We start from the raw sequence: 20,143 nt of genomic DNA on the forward strand, positions 1-20,143 counted from the left end.
TATTACTAGTTAATATACATTTGCCATTTATGAAGGAGTCGGAGTCGGACAGTAGAAAAATAGAGGAGTAGGAATTGAAGGTCTGGCATACCGACTCCACAGCCCTGTTTCTAACCCATGTATTCAGTTAGTGGGTAAACAGAAGACAGGAACAGGAATACTGTTTTTTAGATACCAAGAATTAATCTGAGAATCAGACTTTGTATACTATATACTTAAAGGTCTGAGAACCACAACAGTCTAAGAACGCAAGATGGGGCTATATGCTTGGAATTAAGTAAGCATATTGATACTGCAGTCAGCATGGATTTTTCACACATCAGTACATGACATTTGTTTTGGATACAGAAGTGTAGTTTTATACAAAGCACAATTTTCCAAGATTTGTTATATCCAAGAAACCAGATTCTAAGGTTTACTCCGTTTGCTATCAAATTGTTCTGAATTCTAGGTGGAGATAGAAAAATGCTTGGTATGAGAAGTGTTAGAAGCTAGAAGTGAAATCTTCAAATTCTTCTGCCTTCTCAACTGCCACACAAAAACCATCATACTTTGTATCTGAACTGTGTACAGATGTCAAAAAGAGGAAAAACAAAGATAAACAAATTAAAGAACCATAACCAATTTCCTCTAAATTCACAGATGCAGGTACTGTACAATATTTGAACACACACAAGAGCACACTGTGAAATCAGAGAATTACTCACAACTGGGAGTTGTGCTGTTAAAAGGCTGGCACCAACTTCTATAATGGCGATTTGGAGTCAATCCACCATTTTTTCTAGAGAAACCAAAAAATGGTTCCCACATCTGAACCTAATAAACGAAGGCTTCTATATTATCTAGGAAACCTGGTCTTCCAATGCCCAATCCATGTTAAAGAGCATAATAATTTTAAGAGGATGCTCACAGGCTAAAATTATTGCAAAGTTCCTGATGATGTACTGTTTGTAGTCGAAGTAAAAGAAAAATGAAGCAGGGAGGAATATCCTATGATTAACTGCAAAGAGCAGAGATACCCTTGAGTGGCTGAACAGCAAGGGCAGGACCACGAGAAGAAGCCTAGTACAGGCATGGAGATAGCAGGGACCAGAATTGAGAAAGGCTCTTCACTCTCAGTCTGAACCAAAGAATTTTGAGGCAAAGAGTGTGTGTGGTGTATTTCCCCTAATGGAAGCTAAGTATTGAAGAGTTTTATTCCTTGCTTTGTTCATTGATCCCTCAAGGAACGCAACAGAACTTGGGCCATCATATCATCTTCATCAGCATCATAATCCTAAAAACAGAGAATGTACATGAGTAAACAGCTTTTGGTCTCATTCCAGAACTGTTAAAGCTAGATTCCTTTATTCATTTCTCCAACTACAGGATTTTAAATGGCATAGGAACAGATTTCCAAGGGATTCCCCCTAGTTCTTGTGCATGTTCAGGGCCCCGTTGTGGCTTACCTGACTCACAAGTATGGACTGATCTGTGAATGTCCAGCCCCCCTCTAAAGGATGGCAATTAAAAGAAACACTATTTTCTAGCCCCTTACATTAGAATAAGGCTGTCCAATAGAAAGTGTTAAAGTAAGGTCTAACATCTAATAAATTCCATAGAGGCTGTTTCTTGGTTGCTACTTACCACAAAAGTATCATACGAAAACTGATGTCGCCGCTGAAGATGTTCCATGAAGTTAGCACTTCTGTAATTTGGATCACCCCATGGCATTGATGCACAAATTGGGCAAACCTGGAAAAGTCTGTAGTTTATTCAACCCAAATTTCTTTCATTTTGAGGGGGTTTTTTTGCTTCTGATCAGTATACATTCTAGATCCTGACCACTACATTTTTTTCAAAGCTTGTACCCAGGAAACTCCTAGTAAGAAACCCCAAGGACAGAAAGGAAATTTTGCCCAAGCAGGCCCTCCAATTTATTACTTACTCCCTGCCCCATGCACAGCACTCCATTGTTCCAAAGGGTGCCCTCAGTCTTAGGAATGGCTTTTCAATAGACATAAGGGGATGCTGTGGGAGGGAAAGAAAGCCTTGTAGAAGAAGCAGAATACTGCTGGGGGTTCTTTGGCCACAAGCCAAATATTTTGATGCTTCCTTGTACAAAGTTGGGATGGGCAAGTCCTACTAATTGTAATATTCTTAAGTATTCAAAAGCAACACTACAAACACTCAGCCAAGTTAGTAGTAGTTAAAATATTACAGTATTGGCAAATAAACTTGTTCATGCTAAAAATTCAAAACAGGTTAAGAAATTTTTACCAAGTCATGCAAGTCATGCAGTTCAAGGTATAAGCCTTCAAGGAAGACAAGCTTTATATTAAACTAGCAATCTGTCCTGAACTACACTGTGAAAAGTAAAGCAATTACCACTCGCTTTGCATCCATGCTGTGATACTTTCTGCAGTGTTCTACCAGCCCTTCCTGATCCAGATTTCTCTCATGACAGTAAGGGCAAGGAAATGTGAACCTATTTGGAACATTCCTGTAGAAACAGGGGATAAGACCATCACTCCGCTGAAAGGTTACATAAATACAAGCAAAACATCCAATTATGTAGCAGCTTGACTTTATGTAGGAAAAGGCTCTTTGGGTGGCACAGCAGAATCATTCACCCAAGCACACATCCAATGACAGGCAGTGCAAGCTATTAGCAGTACTACAACCTCCATAGGAAAAAACATTCAAAAGAAGCTTATAATTAGGCCTTGAGTGCTCTTAATGTTTGATGCTTTTAAAATATGAAAGGCCTTTTTCTCATCTGGCACAGAGCAGCAACACTTTTCATGCTGCCAAGACACCTTTCAACATATGGTTCCCAAGATGAACGGCAAACAAGGTAATAGGAAGCAGCTCTTGCAGTCTCCCACACATATGTACATGCGAGCAACTGCTAGGGCTGCTTTCCATTAAGTAACAAACATTTGGCTGAGCCCCAACAGGGAGAGCAAGTGGGGTGCCATATACTTCTACCCTCACCCCAGTCCATTTAAATCAAATAAGGCTGTGAAATGTCCTTCCCTGGAAAGCTCCGTTGGCTCTTTTAGCCTTTAGGTGAATGGTAAAGACAAACTTCCTTCATCAGACTTTTCAGTTGCTTTCAATTTAGCATGTTGCTGCTAAAATTGGTTTATTGCTGCTCTGTTAATTTTCAGTTCTATTGTATTTTATTGTGATATTACTGTAATTTTACTGTATCTGCTTTACATCTATATTGTAAGCCATCTTGGGGGCTCTTGTAGCTGAAAGGTAGGATATAAATCTCCACCAAAAATGGGTTTGGGGGCTGTGTAGGGCCTCTTGGTTCACTTATCAGCTATCATCCACATATCCATCTGTCAGTTTGCTAGGGAAGTGCCACCAGCCCTCATGCAAAAACCACCAACACCACACATCCCCTTCTCAGAGCTCTATCTTGTAAAGTTTGGTAAGATAAAACAGTGCAACACTGTTGGTTTTCTTTTGTCTAACCACAATGCAGGTGAGAAAATCCTATCTGGTCAAGTCCTCTGTGCCAAGGACTTGGGAGAGAAGAAGAGGATTGGTGGCAAATAGAAATAAAGGTTGGTTCATAAGCAGGTATTTATGGGGGAAAAAACCCCAACCTATCTGTGGGTAATGCAAACCTTTTACTTCATTTGAGTCCAACCTCCAAGAGCCTGAAAGCATGCTGTGATGTTCCACTATACATATACTTGTTACTGAAGTGTTTATGGTAACTAGTGAGTGATGGAGCGGGGAGTGAGTGAGTTAGAATGTTGGTGAATACTGTGTGTGATTGGCTTGAGAGACTTGGGAGATGGCTGCTCATATTTGCATGCTTGGCATGGATTTGATTCTGAAGGGTTAGGGTTTAAGAGTGGTGGGATTTGATGGGGAATTAGAATATAGGGCTTAGCGTAAGTGATAGCGAGAGACTGGGTATTTTAGATAGTGTAGAGTAGGATTAATAGCTTCTTATTATATTCATTTACTGTATTAATAAATGTTTATTTTTTCTTCATCCCATGCCTGACGCTAGGTTACATTACCAAGGGAGTATAAAGTCACATCAGTGGTATTCACACATACATCCGCACATATCTAAGGTGTATTTGGGCCTAAGATAAAGGTCCTGGTGACAGCAAAACTGGTGGTGGTTAGACGGTGTAGCCTATTGGCAAGGAGGCAAAGGCTTGGAAAATCAGGCAATTGCCCTTCAAAGGGAACAGGGATGCCACACACACCATTGCTCATATCAGTCCTTTCTCTTCTCATTCCCCTCAAGAGGGGCTTGTTTTAATGCATAAAATTTACACTAAAACAAGCCCCTGTGGAGAGGAATGAGGAAAGAAAGGGATGGACATGTTTTTAAGGTTTTGATTGAATGTTTTTGTTTATTCTAATTATGTTTGGATTTTACATTTGTAAGCCACTTAGAAACCATTTTGGCATGTAAATGGTATATAAATTAAACAACAACAGCAACACTCCATATGCCCATTTAGCAGGGCAGCAACACGTGTGAACCCACTGACTAGTAGCTTCTACGTATTTGTGGCACTCAGGGCCGGCCCCAGGCATGCCGGGGCTCTTGGACACCAGCCTGCCCTGGGCCCCTCTGCTCCCCTTCCGCGATCCATGGAAGCAGCTGCAGCTCGCCAGACAGGAGCTTCCGAGATGCCCATCATCCTTCGCTTCACCTTCCTTTCTCTCTGCTGTTTTTTGTGGCTGCGCGCACTGTGCACGCAGGTTTGCCATCAATCAAGATGGCAGCCACTGTTTCCCTAAGGGACTGAAGCCTCTGCTGCCATCTTGGTTGATGGCAGCAATGTGCATGTGTAGCACGCATGCATGCCATCAACCAAGATGGCGGCAGAGGCTTCAGCCCCTTAGGGAAACCTCAGCCGCCATCTTGATTGATGGTAAACCGCAAAAAACAGCCGAGAGAAAGGTAGGTGAACTGGGGGGATGGTGGGCAGCTCGGAAGCTCCTGTCCAGCAAGGGGAGGGGCCCCTGTAGCTCCAGGGGCCCTCAGGCCAGTGCCCCACCTGGCCGCCCTTTAGAACCGGCCCCGGTGGCACTACCCAGATATGAAAAACTGTTAAGTTAAAAAAAACCTAAAAATAGCATGATGGTAATTGGCAGTGTTCAGAGGCACATGTTACCAAAGTTTTCCAAGCTACACACGAAGTGGATTGGACTGTGAAAGACCAACCCAAATTGTGTTTGCATTTTTACACATTTGTAGGGCAGTACAATATCACAGAGAGGAGGTCAGGTCTCCTGCTCCCCTGGTGCATTCACTATAGCTTCCCAATTTCCCTGCTTTTTAAAGTTTGATAGAAATATTTGTTGGCTATAGGTACGCTCTTAAACTGCAAGGTTTTTTACCCTATTGGTGAATTTCTCTGCTTTTTAATCTGGGAGGTAAGAAATGAGATACTATGTGAGTTTGCTGAGAATGGATTGATCGTTTGCATGCTTATTGAGCGCAATGGGATTTACTCCTCTACAATCATGCTTAGAATATGTGAAACTGATGTGGGGGAGGGAGACGTTATGAGTAGGGAGGAAGGTGGAGGGCAGAGGGGGTAGGGGGAGGGAGAGGAAGAGATTGGGTGTGTGGGAACTGGGCAGATGTAAAGTCCCTTTACTTTCCAAAAGGAAAACATTGTGAACAGTATCATTATTATTCAGGGTTTTCCCCAGCTTTTTATTCTACAGCGGACACATGTAGTCTCCCATCCTAATTTAAACAAAAGCTGTCACTGGCCACCTCTACACCAGACATTTATTGCACTTTAAACAGTTATGGCTTCCCTCAAAGAATCCTGGGAAGTATAGTTTGTGAAGGGTGCTGAGAGTTGTTAAGGAGACCGTTATTCCCCTCACAGAGCTCCAATTCCTGGAATTCTCTGAGAACAGGAGCTGACTGTTCAATCACTGACAATTGGGAGCTCCCTCAGGAGAATAGGAGTCTCCTGATTAGCCAAGTCAAACAGCTGTGGATCTGGCTTTTAGAACACTGACAGCTGGTTCTTACTGAGCATGCCTGCTCTTATCATCAACTCCAATGTTAATTTTCTTAAATTAATTAAAAATCAGTCATGCATTTTTTTAAACTTTTAAACTGCAGAGGATGAAGGTCAGAGTAAGGGGCAAGATCAGTAATAGGTTCATAGGCACTCTGAACACAGCTGATTTTTAATTAATTCCAACAAATTATGAGACTGCTGTCAGAAAAAAGTCCAACAGGGGTCTGGATTTTTTTTTACTCTTGTTTTGGACATTAAACTGACAATTCTCTCTGTTTTGTGTATCACCATGAAAGCTTACAGGGTTGTTAAGCAAGTATTTCTAAGTTTGGGACTATATGTTTTGTAAGAGTTTGTTTTGAAATGAGCTTATAGGAAGCAGCAGAATGGCATGGGGGGTATTTTCAATTTAATATGGTAGAATGCAAATAATCCATGCTGGCTATAGTATACACCTACTCTTGCGGCGGTATAATAAGCTTCCATTACAAGTAAGCAAGTCACAACTGTGTTGAAGGGTTACCTGGTATCCTGTGGTGGATCTTTAGTCACAGCTCTAACACCTTCCATAATGTAATTCTGGTACTTCAAACAAGAAGCTGCATGATTACGCAGCTTTGAGAGGTACATCTGTACAGAATGAGAAAATAAAATATTTTCTTTCAACCACACTTGACACAAAAAGGATGTTCCAAGGACTTGCACAAAGGGTTCAATTTGCTGCTGTGACAGTCCCTGGGTCATAGAACAGAATGTTAACACAAGGGACACATCACAATGAGGTGAACTGCCACATTGCAGCAGGAATGCAACATCTTGCCTGATCTCTGACAATCCTCAGATAGCTGACACCTTGTTCACCTGACCACAGTTGATTCTTATCTTTCATTCCCTAGAGATGAAACAGGCTACTGTTTCTCTTACATCCCACGTTAGGTCTTTAGCTCCCTCTTTTACTTTATGCAATACAACCAACTAACTAGAAATAAGTTGCTAAATCAACTGACCAACTTTAAGTTTTGTACTGTAACAGTACCAGGAATACAGGGATACTGTTAAAATTGTACTTGGGACAATTTCTCTTCCCAATGCCTTCAAAATTATTAAAACCAATCTCTGGTGTTCAGATGGCACAAATCTCTCATAATGTGTTGTGGCATATCCCATATATAAAAAGGTTAGTTTCCAAACAAGTTTTTATCATCTTCTGGACAAAGAACACTTGCTGACATTTACCAATAAAGTTTTTCTTCATATATCTTCAAAATGCTATATAATCTTACATGTCAAAATACAATTACAAGACTACCCTGTAGGATTTCCATTTTGTGAAGCAAGACTGAGTTCAGCTTGCTTGGCCAAACAAGAATTTCAGCTCTGGTTTACCAGATCCAGAGTTAGTAAGCGATCTGAGGTTTCCTATAAGTGCTAAGTAGATTTAGCAGTGTCAGCTGGAAACTAGATCACACTGAGCATTTAGTAGTATATATGTATGTATAAGACAAACAGAGAATACTGATATAAGCCTAATACAGAATATAAAACTGATACTTTGAGACATTCCATTTGAGACATGAAAAGTAAAATACTTTAGATTTTTAGAGTAATTTAGTTCAGTTTTACTTCCAGTCCACAAAACAAATATAGACAAAATATCCTTGCAAATTAACTCTGAACCCATAGGTGAGTATTTTGAGTGTCTCCAAATGTTCTCTGGACTGCAGTTTAATTATCAACTGGATTTTTAATTCCACAGCACTTTACTAATTTCACCTTCACTGTGAAAGGCTGACAATATAAAACAGCTTTCCTCAACCTGGCGCCCTCCAGATGTTTTGGGCAACAACTCCCATCATCCCTGGGTCTAATGGGAGTTGTCATTTAGAACATCTCTAAACTACATCTTCCAGATTGGGGAAGACAGATAAACTATGAATAAACTGAATAAACTATGGCTTAAGGCAATCACAAAATTACCAAATTCTATTCAAGACATCAATTGTACTTGTAAAATCCACTATGTTGGCCCCGTAAGGTGTTATGCCACCTTCAATGCAGATCTCAACAACAAAGTACACTGGAGTCCATTGTAGAAATTATCATCAATTTCATTTATTGATTGCCCCATTTCCATTATATCTACTTCTTATATTACAAAGAAACAGTTAAAAGCTGCACAAGGGCACGCTACGTATTCTCTCACCACCACAGCAATGTTAGCAAGTGCACCCATGATCTCCACCTATGGCAAGATTGGGATGCATCCATGGCAGACAGATCTTGTTACAGAAGTGCCCCACTCATACAGCAGGTTCCGTTCCAGGTCCCTGCCGAAAAGCAAAAACCGCAAGAAAGTGGGGCCCTACTCAGCTGTAGTGCGCGACCTCCTGTCCTAGAGCTGATTGCGCAATCAGCTGTAGACGCCACGCTCCAGCTGAAAGCAATCAGCTGTAACGCACGAGCTCCCCGTGCTCCAGCTGTAGCACAGGAAGCTCGCATGCTCCAGGTCATCCCTGTCAGCTGTAGCACATGATCAGCTGTAGCGCGGGGAGCTCACGCGCTCCAGCTGATAGCTGTCAGCCGGAGCATGGTGGCTGGAGTTCCCCTCCCCATGCTACAGCTGATTGCCCCACTGGTGCTGCCGTATTAGCGGAACGCCAACAAGCGGGGCCGTACTGTACAGGACACTGAAAGACCCATTTTCCATGCTCTAGTAGAAGCATGGAAAAGAAGCTAAAATCACACTTCACCTTGCCAATTCTCTGAAACACTTGCTCTTCCCCACTTCCACCCCTTTGAAATTCAGCAGAGTTTAAAGAATTTGTTTTACACAAATTTGACAGTTATCAAGTGAGAAATCTGACGTGCTTCTATCTAGATTCATGCTATATATAGGTAAACATGGACCAGCTTTTCATACTTTTTTATTGCAGCCACTGCAAGTAGTTTCTGTCATTTCAATTTGCTTTTCCAAGTCGTAAGCTCTGCTGCCATGAGACAGGGTACTGCGGCAAACTCCACAAACTGGCTTTTTTGGCTTAAGACACTCCTGAATGCACGGCGTGCAAAAGCTAATATGGGGAAAAGACAATGTATTAACATATGCATTGTACACAGTCAGTCAATTTGCCAATGCACCGTTTCCCCATAACAAAAGAAATCATGAGCAGTGCATGACCTAGTGACCTATTCATATATTACAGTGTAACCTAAAAAGGCAGTAACTTGTACTAAGCATATTTTAGTACTTACACTGAAGACACCTACTTAACCCATTTACAACTTTTATGTCCCTTTTAATAATGTATCTTCTTAACCACATTAGGAGCATAATAAAACCAGCCCCTCAAAGACCTTTAAAACCCAACATTAATGATGGTGGTATGCATCATGGATGGGGTTTACTTTTGACAGTGTAAAAGCAAAGTCACCACAACAGTATGTTACAACAGAGACCATCATACCACTGGCAAAATGTTAGCTAAACCTTACATAAAAAGCGAATACCTCTGCTATAAATTTCAATAAGGATGCCTCCACATAACATTGTTAGAAATATAATTCATATTCCTAGGCGCTATAAAAGAATTTAGTACCTAGCATCAAATTACAGCAAAAATAAAAAGTACATATAAAAGTCCTCAAGTATCCAGGATTGTTCCTGTCACAACAATTAGCACTTTCAGTAAATATGGGCAACATAGCTACCCACTAGGTACAGTTTCATTTCCTCTTATTCATTCCTTTAGAACTCACCAAGGAAACCGAGGTATAATCCATACTATTACTGTAGGAGTTGACAATATTTGGTTCATGTAAACAGGGCCACCATTAAGAGCGTTTCTACAATCAAGTCTAACCACTGTAAGTGTTGTGCTATGTAGTAAAGCATTTATGTGACCAATGGAATTCACACAATGCCAGTAAGGTAATAGCAATACCGAGAGAATGCTTCCATAAAACTGAGTGTGTTCAGGCATTTTCAGGGCTGGAAAAATTATAGAGGCTTGACCACTGAAGCTCCTTGAAAGTAATAGGTGCCAGCATTCACATTCTATTTTTTCAGCCATGTCCAGGGTTGACCAATTTCTCTTCTTGATTCCTAAAAAACGCAGCTTTTCTTGTTGCAGACAGCAAAATGTTCTTATTGATTGATTGATTGTATTTATATACCACCCCATAGCCGAAGCTCTCTGGGCTTAGACAGACTATCATACTTTCTTCACTTATAAATCATTATGCACTCTTTTGTCTTCACCATTCCAATGTTAAGCTCCACCACAAAAATGAATAATTTTAGACATATGATGCAAGATATAGATGTGTACTTGACATGGCCCTTAACAGGAACTATGTACCACAGCAAAGGTATTTGCAGTATTCAGGACTCTCTATTTCTCTCTCATCTGCACTTCCCAGAAACTCTTAGAAAACTGCCTACTGAATCCTTCTAGATTTCTGAACCTTGCACTCTAGACTGTGCTCAAATGCTAATAAAATTAGGCACATTAATGAGGTATGATTCATCTAGATGCCGCGATTCATCCCTATCCTCATTTCCCATATCCTCATTTGCTGGGACTTTCTCTTGCGCATAGCTTTCACTTTCCATTTCATGTGATTGCACTGAAGGCTAATCAGGTGGTCACCTTTCCCCCTTTTCCCTCCTATTACAATAAACTCTTCAATTACACATTTATCAGTGGTAGAAATACCTCAGCAAAATGGCTTTTTAAGTGGAAGCTAAGTGAGATTTCATTCCCATTTCTTATGTTCCATTAAGGCAATGATCTGAAATGAAAATGGGTGCCCTGCATGTCACATAGGGCTGGAGCAGGCAGGTAAACTTATGAGCTGGTAAATACAGCAGGCAACTTCCCTTTACAGAAAACAACCTGGCTGCACTGTTTCTCCAACAGCCTTCTAACAAGTGTCCTACCTCAACTACACACAGTCATTTCAGTGGTGCTCACACTTGCCAATCTACTCTACCCCTTTCCTTTAAAAAAGGAGTCAACTGTACAACTCTCAGCAGGATCCCCAAGGGACAGAGCTCATCTGTCTGTTAACATACTTGCAGAGGATGGAGTTTTATCAAGCATATTTTTGTTATGAAAGGATAAGACAGGCAGCATCAACAGAAATTCCCCTGCCTATGCATTTATTTAAGGAAACAGGAGCTGTCTTCCTTTGCATCTGCTCCCAAAGGTATCTCCATTTCATCTTACAAAAACAAGAGTGCTCTGCTTAATAACTGCAAGCAGTGACAGCCAGGTCCCCAGTACTCTAAAAAAGCACACAGGCTACATTTAGTCAAGGTACCACACAAAACAAGGATACGCTAACCCCAGTCTTCAAAGCTCAACTCAAAAAGTTGGATCAGAATAAACTATATGGAATGCTTTAAGTGCAGCTTATGTTGGATTCATTATTTGGAAGCATTCCAAACATTTCATTCTTAACCAACTTAGTTTTTGAGTAGGGTTAGCCAACAATTCTGGATTGTTCATTACTTTGTTATCTGGGCTGGGTGTGGGATTAGTGAGAGAAGGAAGAGTTATGCAGTACAGAAGGAGGATCAGAAGCAAAACTGAAAGTATCAACACTGGAACGACGTGTATCTGCTTAGTTATTGTAAGCATCCCACTTTACTATAAATCAACATATTTTAATTTAATAATGCATTGGTCAGCTCCAACACATAACTGTTTATAGAAAACTATGGGATGTATTCAGCTAAGCCCTACTCAGAGTAGACCCACTGGAAGTTTATGAACTTAAGTTAGTCATGTCTATTAACGTCAATGGGCCTACTCCGAGTAGGAATAGCAGTAACTACCACTCGATATGTATTACCAAGGGGAAACTTAGAAGTTGCCCTTTTTCTTGGCGAATTACACCCAGCCTATCCTATAGCCGTGACTTTGCTTCTGTGTAAAACAGCCAGCAGAGCCCAGAGAAAATACAATCAAAGGAGGTGGAAAGAAGGCGCAGAGCTGTATGTGCGGCCTCCCTCGACCCGCTGCGCTCGTCCAGCAAACGATCATTTCCCTGCCCTCCTTCAGCTAGAACTGGCCTTCGCCCGGAGCCCCACGCACCCCCCGTTGTCATAGTTACCCTCCCTCCACACACCCCTCCGGCCTCGCTTTGCGCCACCACCAACCGCCGCTTCCCCTCCACACTCACACATGACCACAGGGCGCTCGCACGGGGCTCTCAAACACCTCCAGGCACACGGGGCAGGTGAAGGGAGAAAGCGGATCCAAGCGCTCGGCGGCGGCAGCAGCAGCAGTTGCTCCCTCCAGGTACCGAGAACTCGCCTCAGCCAGCGCCATCTTCCACACGCACCACTTCCCCAAACCTCTACCGGCGGCAGTACAGCGGCACTTATTAACAAACAGTGAGGGACGAATACGGCGGCCTAAAAGGGCCAATCCCGAGTAAGCCACGCCCACCAAGCCCAGAGAAGACCCCCCCCGAGTGCGCACGCGCGTTGGAGGACGCGCTTTTAGTTTCGACACAGGCGGCATAATCCTGATCTGCTTTGCAAAGGTGGTTGGGAAGGGTTTTTTTCTCTTTTGCTAATCTGGGAGTTTCAGTTTGAGGCAGGGCTGCAGAGATCTCTTTATCTTCATCTGTTTATTTGTATAACACTTTTTCACAAAATTGTGCTCAACGTGGCTCACAACATGCCAAATGAACAATAACAACTCAAAACTAATTAGAAACCAGTAGAAATAATCATAATATCAACAAGAACAAAAACCCAATCTATACAGCATTATGAAAAACAATACAAGTAAGCTAACCTAATTTAACATCTTAAATTAAACATTGCATAAAATGTTATGTATTACCACAGCACCATCGGTGTGCATGGAGGTGCTTCATAGAGTGGAAGTGGTAGGTCCCTGCCCCAAGGAGCTTACAATTTAAAATTAAGCACAGGGAAACAATAGAAGGAAAAGGAAGTGGAGGCAGGGGTAAACAGGAAAACAATATGCAGTTGTTTCAGTTACACATGCTTAAGCTTAGTTACAGGCTAAGTCAGAGACCCCTCTAGGATGCACACCTTAACATGGTGAGGGGGTTTGAGAGTGCTGAAGAAGCTGAGAGCAATACCGTTGGGAGTCTAGACCAAGAGGCTAGACTCCTAGCAGGGACACCCAAGGTGGAATGGTCAAAGCTGAGACACCAGACTAAGATGCATCCAAACTCAGAGGAAGGCAATGGTAAACCACCTCTGAATATCTCTTACCACGAAAACCCTATGACTAGAGTATCCAAAATGCAACACGAGATAGTGCTGGAAGATGAGACCACCAGTTCAGAAGGCACTCACTGAGCTATGGGGAAGAACAAAGGGCAAGTACGAGTAGCATTGTGACTCATGATGCAGCTGGGTCAAAGCCGAAAGGAAGCCCAGAGGCTGATGCGCACAGATGCGAAAGGAGAGTTCGGAGTTGTACGACGCACACAATAGGAACATGGAACTTGAGAAGCATGAACCAGGGAAAGTTAGAAATTGTCAAGCAAGAAATGGAACTCATCAACATTACAATACTTGGCGTGAATGAATTAAAATGGACGGGAATAGGACATTTTCAATCAGGCAACTACAAAATATTTCATTCAGGAAATGAGAAATTAAGAAGAAATGGGGTTGCTTTAATAGTGAGAAGTGATGTAGCAAAAGCAATTAGGAGCTACAACGCAAGGTCTGAGCAAGTGATATCAATGAGATTAAATGGGAAACCTATTAACATAACCATCATCCAAGTCTATGCTCCAACAGCAAATGCAGAAGAGGAATTGGAGAGATTTTATGCAGAAGTACAAGAGGAAATTGATCACACACCAAAACAAGATGTGCTGATAATCATGGGGGACTGGAATGCAAAAGTAGGGAACAGAGAAGAACTAGGAATTGTGGGGAAATGGGGCTTAGGAGACAGAAATGAAGCAGGAGAAAGGCTTATTGAATTCTGTGAAGCCAATGATTTGTTTCTTGTGAACACTTTTTTTGAGCAACCGAAAAGACAACTGTACACGTGGACATCACCAAATGGTCAATATCGGAATCAAATTGATTTATAATTGGTAGCAGAAGATGAAGAAGTCCCATACTTTCTGCAAAAACAAGACCAGCAGCAGACTCCGGTACAGATCATGAACTCGTAATGTCAAAAATCAGAGTAAAGGTAAAGAAGAAGAACAAAGCAATCATAATGCCAAAATACAATTTAAATAACACCCCAGAAGAATATAAAGACCAAATAAGGAACAGTTTTGAGACTTTAAACTTAGTTGACAGAGAACCAGAAGAACTATGAATTGAAGTCAGAGACATTATCAAGGAAGAATGCAAAAAGACAATACGTCTAGTTAAAAAGAGAAAAAGACCTCAATGGATGACTGAAGAAGCTCTTAAAATTGTTAAAGAGAGAAGGAAAGCAAAAGCCAAAGGAGATAGAAATATGGTCAGAACCCTAAATGCAACAATACAGCAACTAGTATGTAGGAACAAAGAGAGCTATTACAATAGTTATTGTATAGAAATAGAAAACAAAAAGGGAAGAACAAGAGCCCTATTCCAAAAGATTAGAGAAATGAAAGGGAAATTTAAACCAAGAGTAGGGATGTTGAATGATCAACAGAGGAACACACTGACTGACCGAGATGAAATAAAAGGAAGATGGAAGCAATACACTGAAGAACTCTAAGAGATGCCAGGATGACAGACTCATTCATGGAGGAAGCGTATGATGAAAAACCAGAAATTCTAGAATGTGAAGTGAAAGCTGCTCTTAAAATACTTGGAAGAAACAAATCACCAGGAACAGATGGCATACCAATAGAGTTGCTGTAAGCTACTGAGAATTTATGGAAAACTAAACAATGGCCCACAGACTGGAAGAGTTCAGTATGCATCACAATTCCAAAGAAAAGGATCCCAGGGAATGCAGTAATTATCAAACTATTGCCTTAATATCCCATGCAAGTAAAGTAATACTCAAGATTCTACAACAAAGGCTCTTACTATATATGGAGCGAGAAATGCCAGACATCCAAGCTGGATTTAGAAAAGGAAGATGCACCAGAGATCATATCGCAAACATACATTGGATAATGGAACGGACCAAGGAATTTCAGAAGAAAATCACCCTGTGTTTTATAGATTACAGCAAAGCCTTTGACTGTGTAGATCATGAAAATCTATGGAATGCTTTAAAAGAAATGGGGGTGCCACAGCTTCTGATTGTTCTGATGCACAACCTATACTCTGGACAAGAGGCTACTGTAAGGACAGAATATAGAGAAACTGATTGGTTCCCAATCGGAAAGGGTGTGAGACGGGTGTATTTTATCAACCTATTTATTTAATCTATACGCAGAACATATACGGAAAGCAGGATTGGACCAAGATGAAGGAGGTGTGAAAATTGGAGGGAGAAATATCAATAATTTAAGATATACAGACGATACCATACTACTAGCAGAAACCAGTAATGATTTGAAACGAATGCTGATGAGAGTTACAGAGGAAAGCACAAAAGCAGGACTACAGCTGAACGTCAAAAAGATGAAAGTAATGACAACAGAAGATTTATGTAACTCTAAAGTTGACAATGAGGACATTGAACTTGTCAAGGATTATCAATACCTTGGCACAGTCATTAAGCAAACTGGAGACAATAGTCAAGAAATCAGAAGAAGGCTAGGTCTGGGGAGGGCAGCTGTGAGGGAACTAGAAAAGGTCCTCAAATGCAAAGATGTATCACTGAACACTAAAGTGAGGATCTTTGATATCATGGTATTCCCGATCTCTGTGTATGGATGTGAAAGCTGGACAGTGAAAAAAGTGGATAAGAGAAAAATCAACTCCTTTGAAATGTGGTGTTGGAGGAGAGCTGTGTGCATACCATGGACTGAGAAAAAGACAAATAATTGGGGTTAGAACAAATTAAACCAGAACTAGCACTAAAAGCTAAAATTATGAAACTGAGGTTAGCATATTTTGGACACATCATGAGAAGACCTGATTCACTAGAAAAGACAATAATGCCGGGAAAAACAGAAGGGAGTCGAAAAAGAGGAAGGCCAAACAAGAGATGGATTGATTCCATAAAGGAAGCCACAGACCTGAACTTACAAGGTCTGAACAGGGTGGTTCACAACAGATGCTCTTGGAGGTCGCTGATTCATAGGGTCGCCATAGGTCGTAGTTGACTTGAAGGCATATAACAACTGGTTAGCCAGCCAGATGGGCGACTAAGCAATCCAATCATATCAATAAATAAACAACAAGTCAGAGATGGGCATGGAGGGACTAGGGGGTGGTGTTAAAGCCTTTATGGAAGAGGTGGGATTTGAGCAGGATATGAAGGAAGAGAGGTGGCATCACAGGGTATACTGGGAGGCAGCTCCAAGCATATGGCATAGCAATTGTGGGGTCCTTTGAGAGAGTAGGAGACCTTCAGATGGTGGAGGTGGGGACCACCAGGTGGTACAAACAGGTCTTTCTGAAACACAGCAACATACATTTTGAATATCATCCAAAGTTGCCCCAAGATCTGCAGTCAAATGTCTTCTTTGCTCAGCTAACTCCTGCAGTTTATGCTCACCGACACTCTCTGGTTGGGTAGTTGCAGGTTCTTGAGCTTGTAGTTCTTTCCTATTAGATGCCAACTTCTCCAGTAACAGTTGCTTCTTCTCAGGTCATACAATTTATTTAATCCCCTTTCATTGGGTCTTACAAAGTTATTTGTGAAGCACAACGCAGTATTTCTTGCATGCAGTTCATGATTGCCTTCAAATCTTCAGTCAAACGTTGTCTTTCCTCAGTTTCCTAAGTTTTTCTTCGTTTATACTGTCCGGCTAGAGAGATGCAAGCATTTCTGCTTGTTGTAGATCTTTCAGATTTGAATCTAGTTTATTTGCAAAAGTTTTTTCTTCTCAGATTATGCAGACAGCTTCATTTCCTGCAGTCTGCTGTCTCTTGCAAGGCCTGGAGCATAAGCTTGCAACATTTGCAGATCCTGCTGTTTTTTTTCCTAGATGTGCAGCCAATACTTTTCTTTGTTCTTTAAGCTCTTTTATCTTTTTATTACTCACACTTCCTGGTTGGATAGCTGCAAGAGCCTCAGCTTCTTCTAAGTCTTTCCAATTTGATTTCAGACTTGCAAGCCAAATTTTGCTTTGAGAGCTTATCTATTTCCTTCTCATGCTTATCTTTTTCTCTTTCTCCTAAAACAGCTTTGAGAGCTTTTGCTTGCAGATCCTGCAGTTTTGCCTCTAAATTTGCAGTCAACAGTTCACTTTGTTGAAGTAACTCCTTTACTTTGTTCTCATTCATTTCTGATGGCTAGCTGCAAGAGCCTGAGTCAGTTCTAAATCTCTCATATTTGATTCCAAGCTTGCAAACAATAGGCTTCTGTTTTCTGACAGTTTATTAATTTCACTGCCAATGTCTTGTTGGGTAAGTCTAACAGCTTCTTCTTGTTGAAGATCCTTTAAGTCTGAGTCCAGATTTGCAAGTAAGGCTCTTTTCTCTGACATCTTGTTAATTTCTTCCTCTGATTGGTTGACTTCAGCAGCCTGTGTTTGCTGTAGAAGTTGAAGAGTTGATGTTTTCTGTGAGAGCAGCTTTCTTTTATGTTCTGTTTGCTCTTCATCAGGTAGCAGGAATCCATGGGGAGATCAGCTGATTTAGTAACTGAAGTTTTTCTCTATCTGATAATAATCCCATGCTTTTCCCAGGCTTTAGTAAGAGCCTGGTTCAAGTTTCTGCTTCAGGCATTCTTTCCAGTTGTGTCAAATGGTCTGCAAGCTAAAGCATTATTTTATTAATCAAGTCCCTAGTTTTATCCTCTTCAAGTTCTACTGAATCTATATAAATTTATGGAATTTCTTTTTCCACATCTAAAACCTGTTCTGGACTGATAGCTGCTGATGCCCTTTTAGACTCTCCCATAATTTCCTTAGGTTAAACTGAAACTTCCATTTCTGAAAGGGGTGAAGCTTTTTGCTCAGTGATGTGCAAGATCTCTTCCTCTGCTTGGTTTTCCTTCTTTCTGAGTCAGGTGGAAGCATTTCCTCAGGAGACTTATCTAAAGTTTTTTCTTCATGTTCTGTGGAATCAGGTAACTGCCACTTTTCTCAGCTGAAGGTAATGTGATGGATTTGACTGGTCGATGACAAAGAGAGACCAGAAGCAGGCAGGGTGCATAGGATGGCTACTTAGGCATCAAAAGAAAAGAAAAGAAAACACAGACCAAAAAAATTATATATGCTAATTTATATATATAGATGCAAATTTAGAAATAGTTTTTGTAATTTAAATAGAAATAGCATAAATCTCACCATAGTAAGCTATGCACTGCTTCCAGTGGCAGTATGACTTGGAATGTCAGTTCCTGGGAATCTGATGTAAGGAGAGAATGCTGCTGTACGCAGGTCTTGTTTGTGGGCTTCCCATAAACATCTGGTTGACCACTCTCAGAATAGGATACTGGATGAGGTGGTCTTTGGCCTGATCCAGCAAGGCTCCTCTTCATTCTTAAACTGAGAAAAGCTGTGACCTGTGCGCCTGCTGAGTCTGCCGTCCAGTGCATACTGTTGATAGGCACCTTCAAGGTCCTTGTTCTTCTTTCTTAGAGTTCTTTATCAATAAACTAGATGTAGACCAGACAGCCTTTCAAGCAGAAGACTCCTTCAAAATGAAAGGATTTGGATTCTGAAAGGGGGGGATATAGATAATTGTTATAAATATATATGTATGTACATAAAGGACTATCCTCTGTCCCAATAGTATCCTAAGGATACAGCCAGAATATGAAACCTTGAAATGCATCACCAACTGGGCAAAGAGGGGAGCGCTCAGTTAAGGGTGCATCTAAACATCAATCTGATTTAAAACTGATTCACCCTGTCATGCCACCCACCCAATAAAACAATTATAATTGTAGTTAGAGATTCCTTCACCCAGCTGTTGTCCTTGCGGTTGTTGGACTGAGATCTATCACAAATTAACAGTGCAATCCTATACATGCTTCCCCAAAATTAAGTATGAGTTCAGTGGGCCTTACTCCCAGGTGAGTGGGCACAGGATTGCAGCCTAAATTCATCTGATTATGTTTACATTTCTTTGAACACCAGGAATCTGCTGACCCTGTTATTTCAGGGCAAGCTGTACAGGGTGCCGTAGGAACAACTGGGCAGTGATGCTCTTCCAAAGGGGTACTCCCCCCTCACCTGGCTGGAGCCAGGAGGTAGCTTTTGTGTTTTTTATTCTGATCTGGAGCTGGGGAACTGAAAAGACATAGTGCCTTGTTCTCTGTGCTGAATCCAAAGCCATGGCTTTGGGGGGCCTCCCTAGAAACCTAAAGAGGGAAGCAAGATCTGTGGTAGTGTTTGTGCTGTGAGTTCCTTCTATCTTATACTCAGGTTATATATATGTGTCAATAAAACCATATATGCTGAAGATACCACAGTCTCCACTGACCTTCATTCCAAGGAAACTGAACCCTGGGTAAGTGCTGGAACCCCTAGAGTCCCTCACTGCTCAGAGACTGGGGTACACTGCATACAACAGCATAGAGCCATTCTGACTAGAAGCCATTCATAGCCTTATTCTCCATAGATTTGATTACATTCTAAAGCTATCTGAGTTAGTGGTCATCCACTACATCTTGAGGTATTGAATTCTGGTCATTTTTTGTGAGTGATATATAGAACTTTGGCAGGAATAGCTCCTACAGGTCCAGAATGAGAAGGAGCTTAAGAAGCTAATCATAAGCTATTACCTATCCTGCTGAGGTTTATAGATATGACACACCTGCAGCATGTCTTTCCTATTCAGGATTAGCCTCTTCAGTTGTGGAGGAAAAGAAGATATTTGCCATCCAAAGATGTGCTGTAAGTACTTTGTCTTATGAGCACAGGCAGCTGCCTTATGAGTTATTAATAGAGGTGACCAATGAACTTGGCTGGCATCATGTAGGGGCACTACATTGGGCAAGAATGGGGGTGAGTTTCTTGCATTCTTCTAGTAAGGGTGGCAACTTTTTTTATAGACTTCGGGTTTTATCCAGTGCAGTGGGACTAATGATTCCTCTCTCCCCCTCTGC

At 41.3% G+C, this 20,143-nt stretch overlaps 1 protein-coding gene across 1 annotated transcript; it reads right to left on the bottom strand.

The window, feature by feature from the left end:
- Nucleotides 1-332: 332 nt before the first annotated feature.
- Nucleotides 333-12,426, bottom strand: RNF114 (ring finger protein 114). The gene is made up of 6 exons (XM_061631321.1): nucleotides 12,201-12,426; nucleotides 8,935-9,085; nucleotides 6,538-6,644; nucleotides 2,368-2,482; nucleotides 1,627-1,734; nucleotides 333-1,276 (listed from the first exon to the last, which is right to left on the bottom strand). Exons 1-6 carry the CDS (start codon nucleotides 12,347-12,349, stop codon nucleotides 1,211-1,213), a joined length of 696 nt encoding a protein of 231 aa, XP_061487305.1. The 5' UTR covers nucleotides 12,350-12,426; the 3' UTR covers nucleotides 333-1,210.
- Between the last annotated feature and the right edge of the window lie 7,717 nt (nucleotides 12,427-20,143).

Source organism: Rhineura floridana, chromosome 6, assembly GCF_030035675.1.
Source record: "Rhineura floridana isolate rRhiFlo1 chromosome 6, rRhiFlo1.hap2, whole genome shotgun sequence".
Lineage (NCBI taxonomy): Eukaryota > Metazoa > Chordata > Lepidosauria > Squamata > Rhineuridae > Rhineura > Rhineura floridana.

Coding starts and splice junctions, on each gene's coding strand:
- RNF114 (XM_061631321.1), bottom strand. CDS start 12,349: ATGGCGCTGGCTGAGGCGAGTTCTCGGTACCTGGAGGGAGCAACTGCT. Junction 9,086..12,200: donor CGAGCGCCCTGTGGTCATGT/GTGAGTGTGGAG, acceptor TCCCCATATTAG/CTTTTGCACGCCGTGCATTC. Junction 1,735..2,367: donor GCATGGATGCAAAGCGAGTG/GTAATTGCTTTA, acceptor AGACTTTTCCAG/GTTTGCCCAATTTGTGCATC.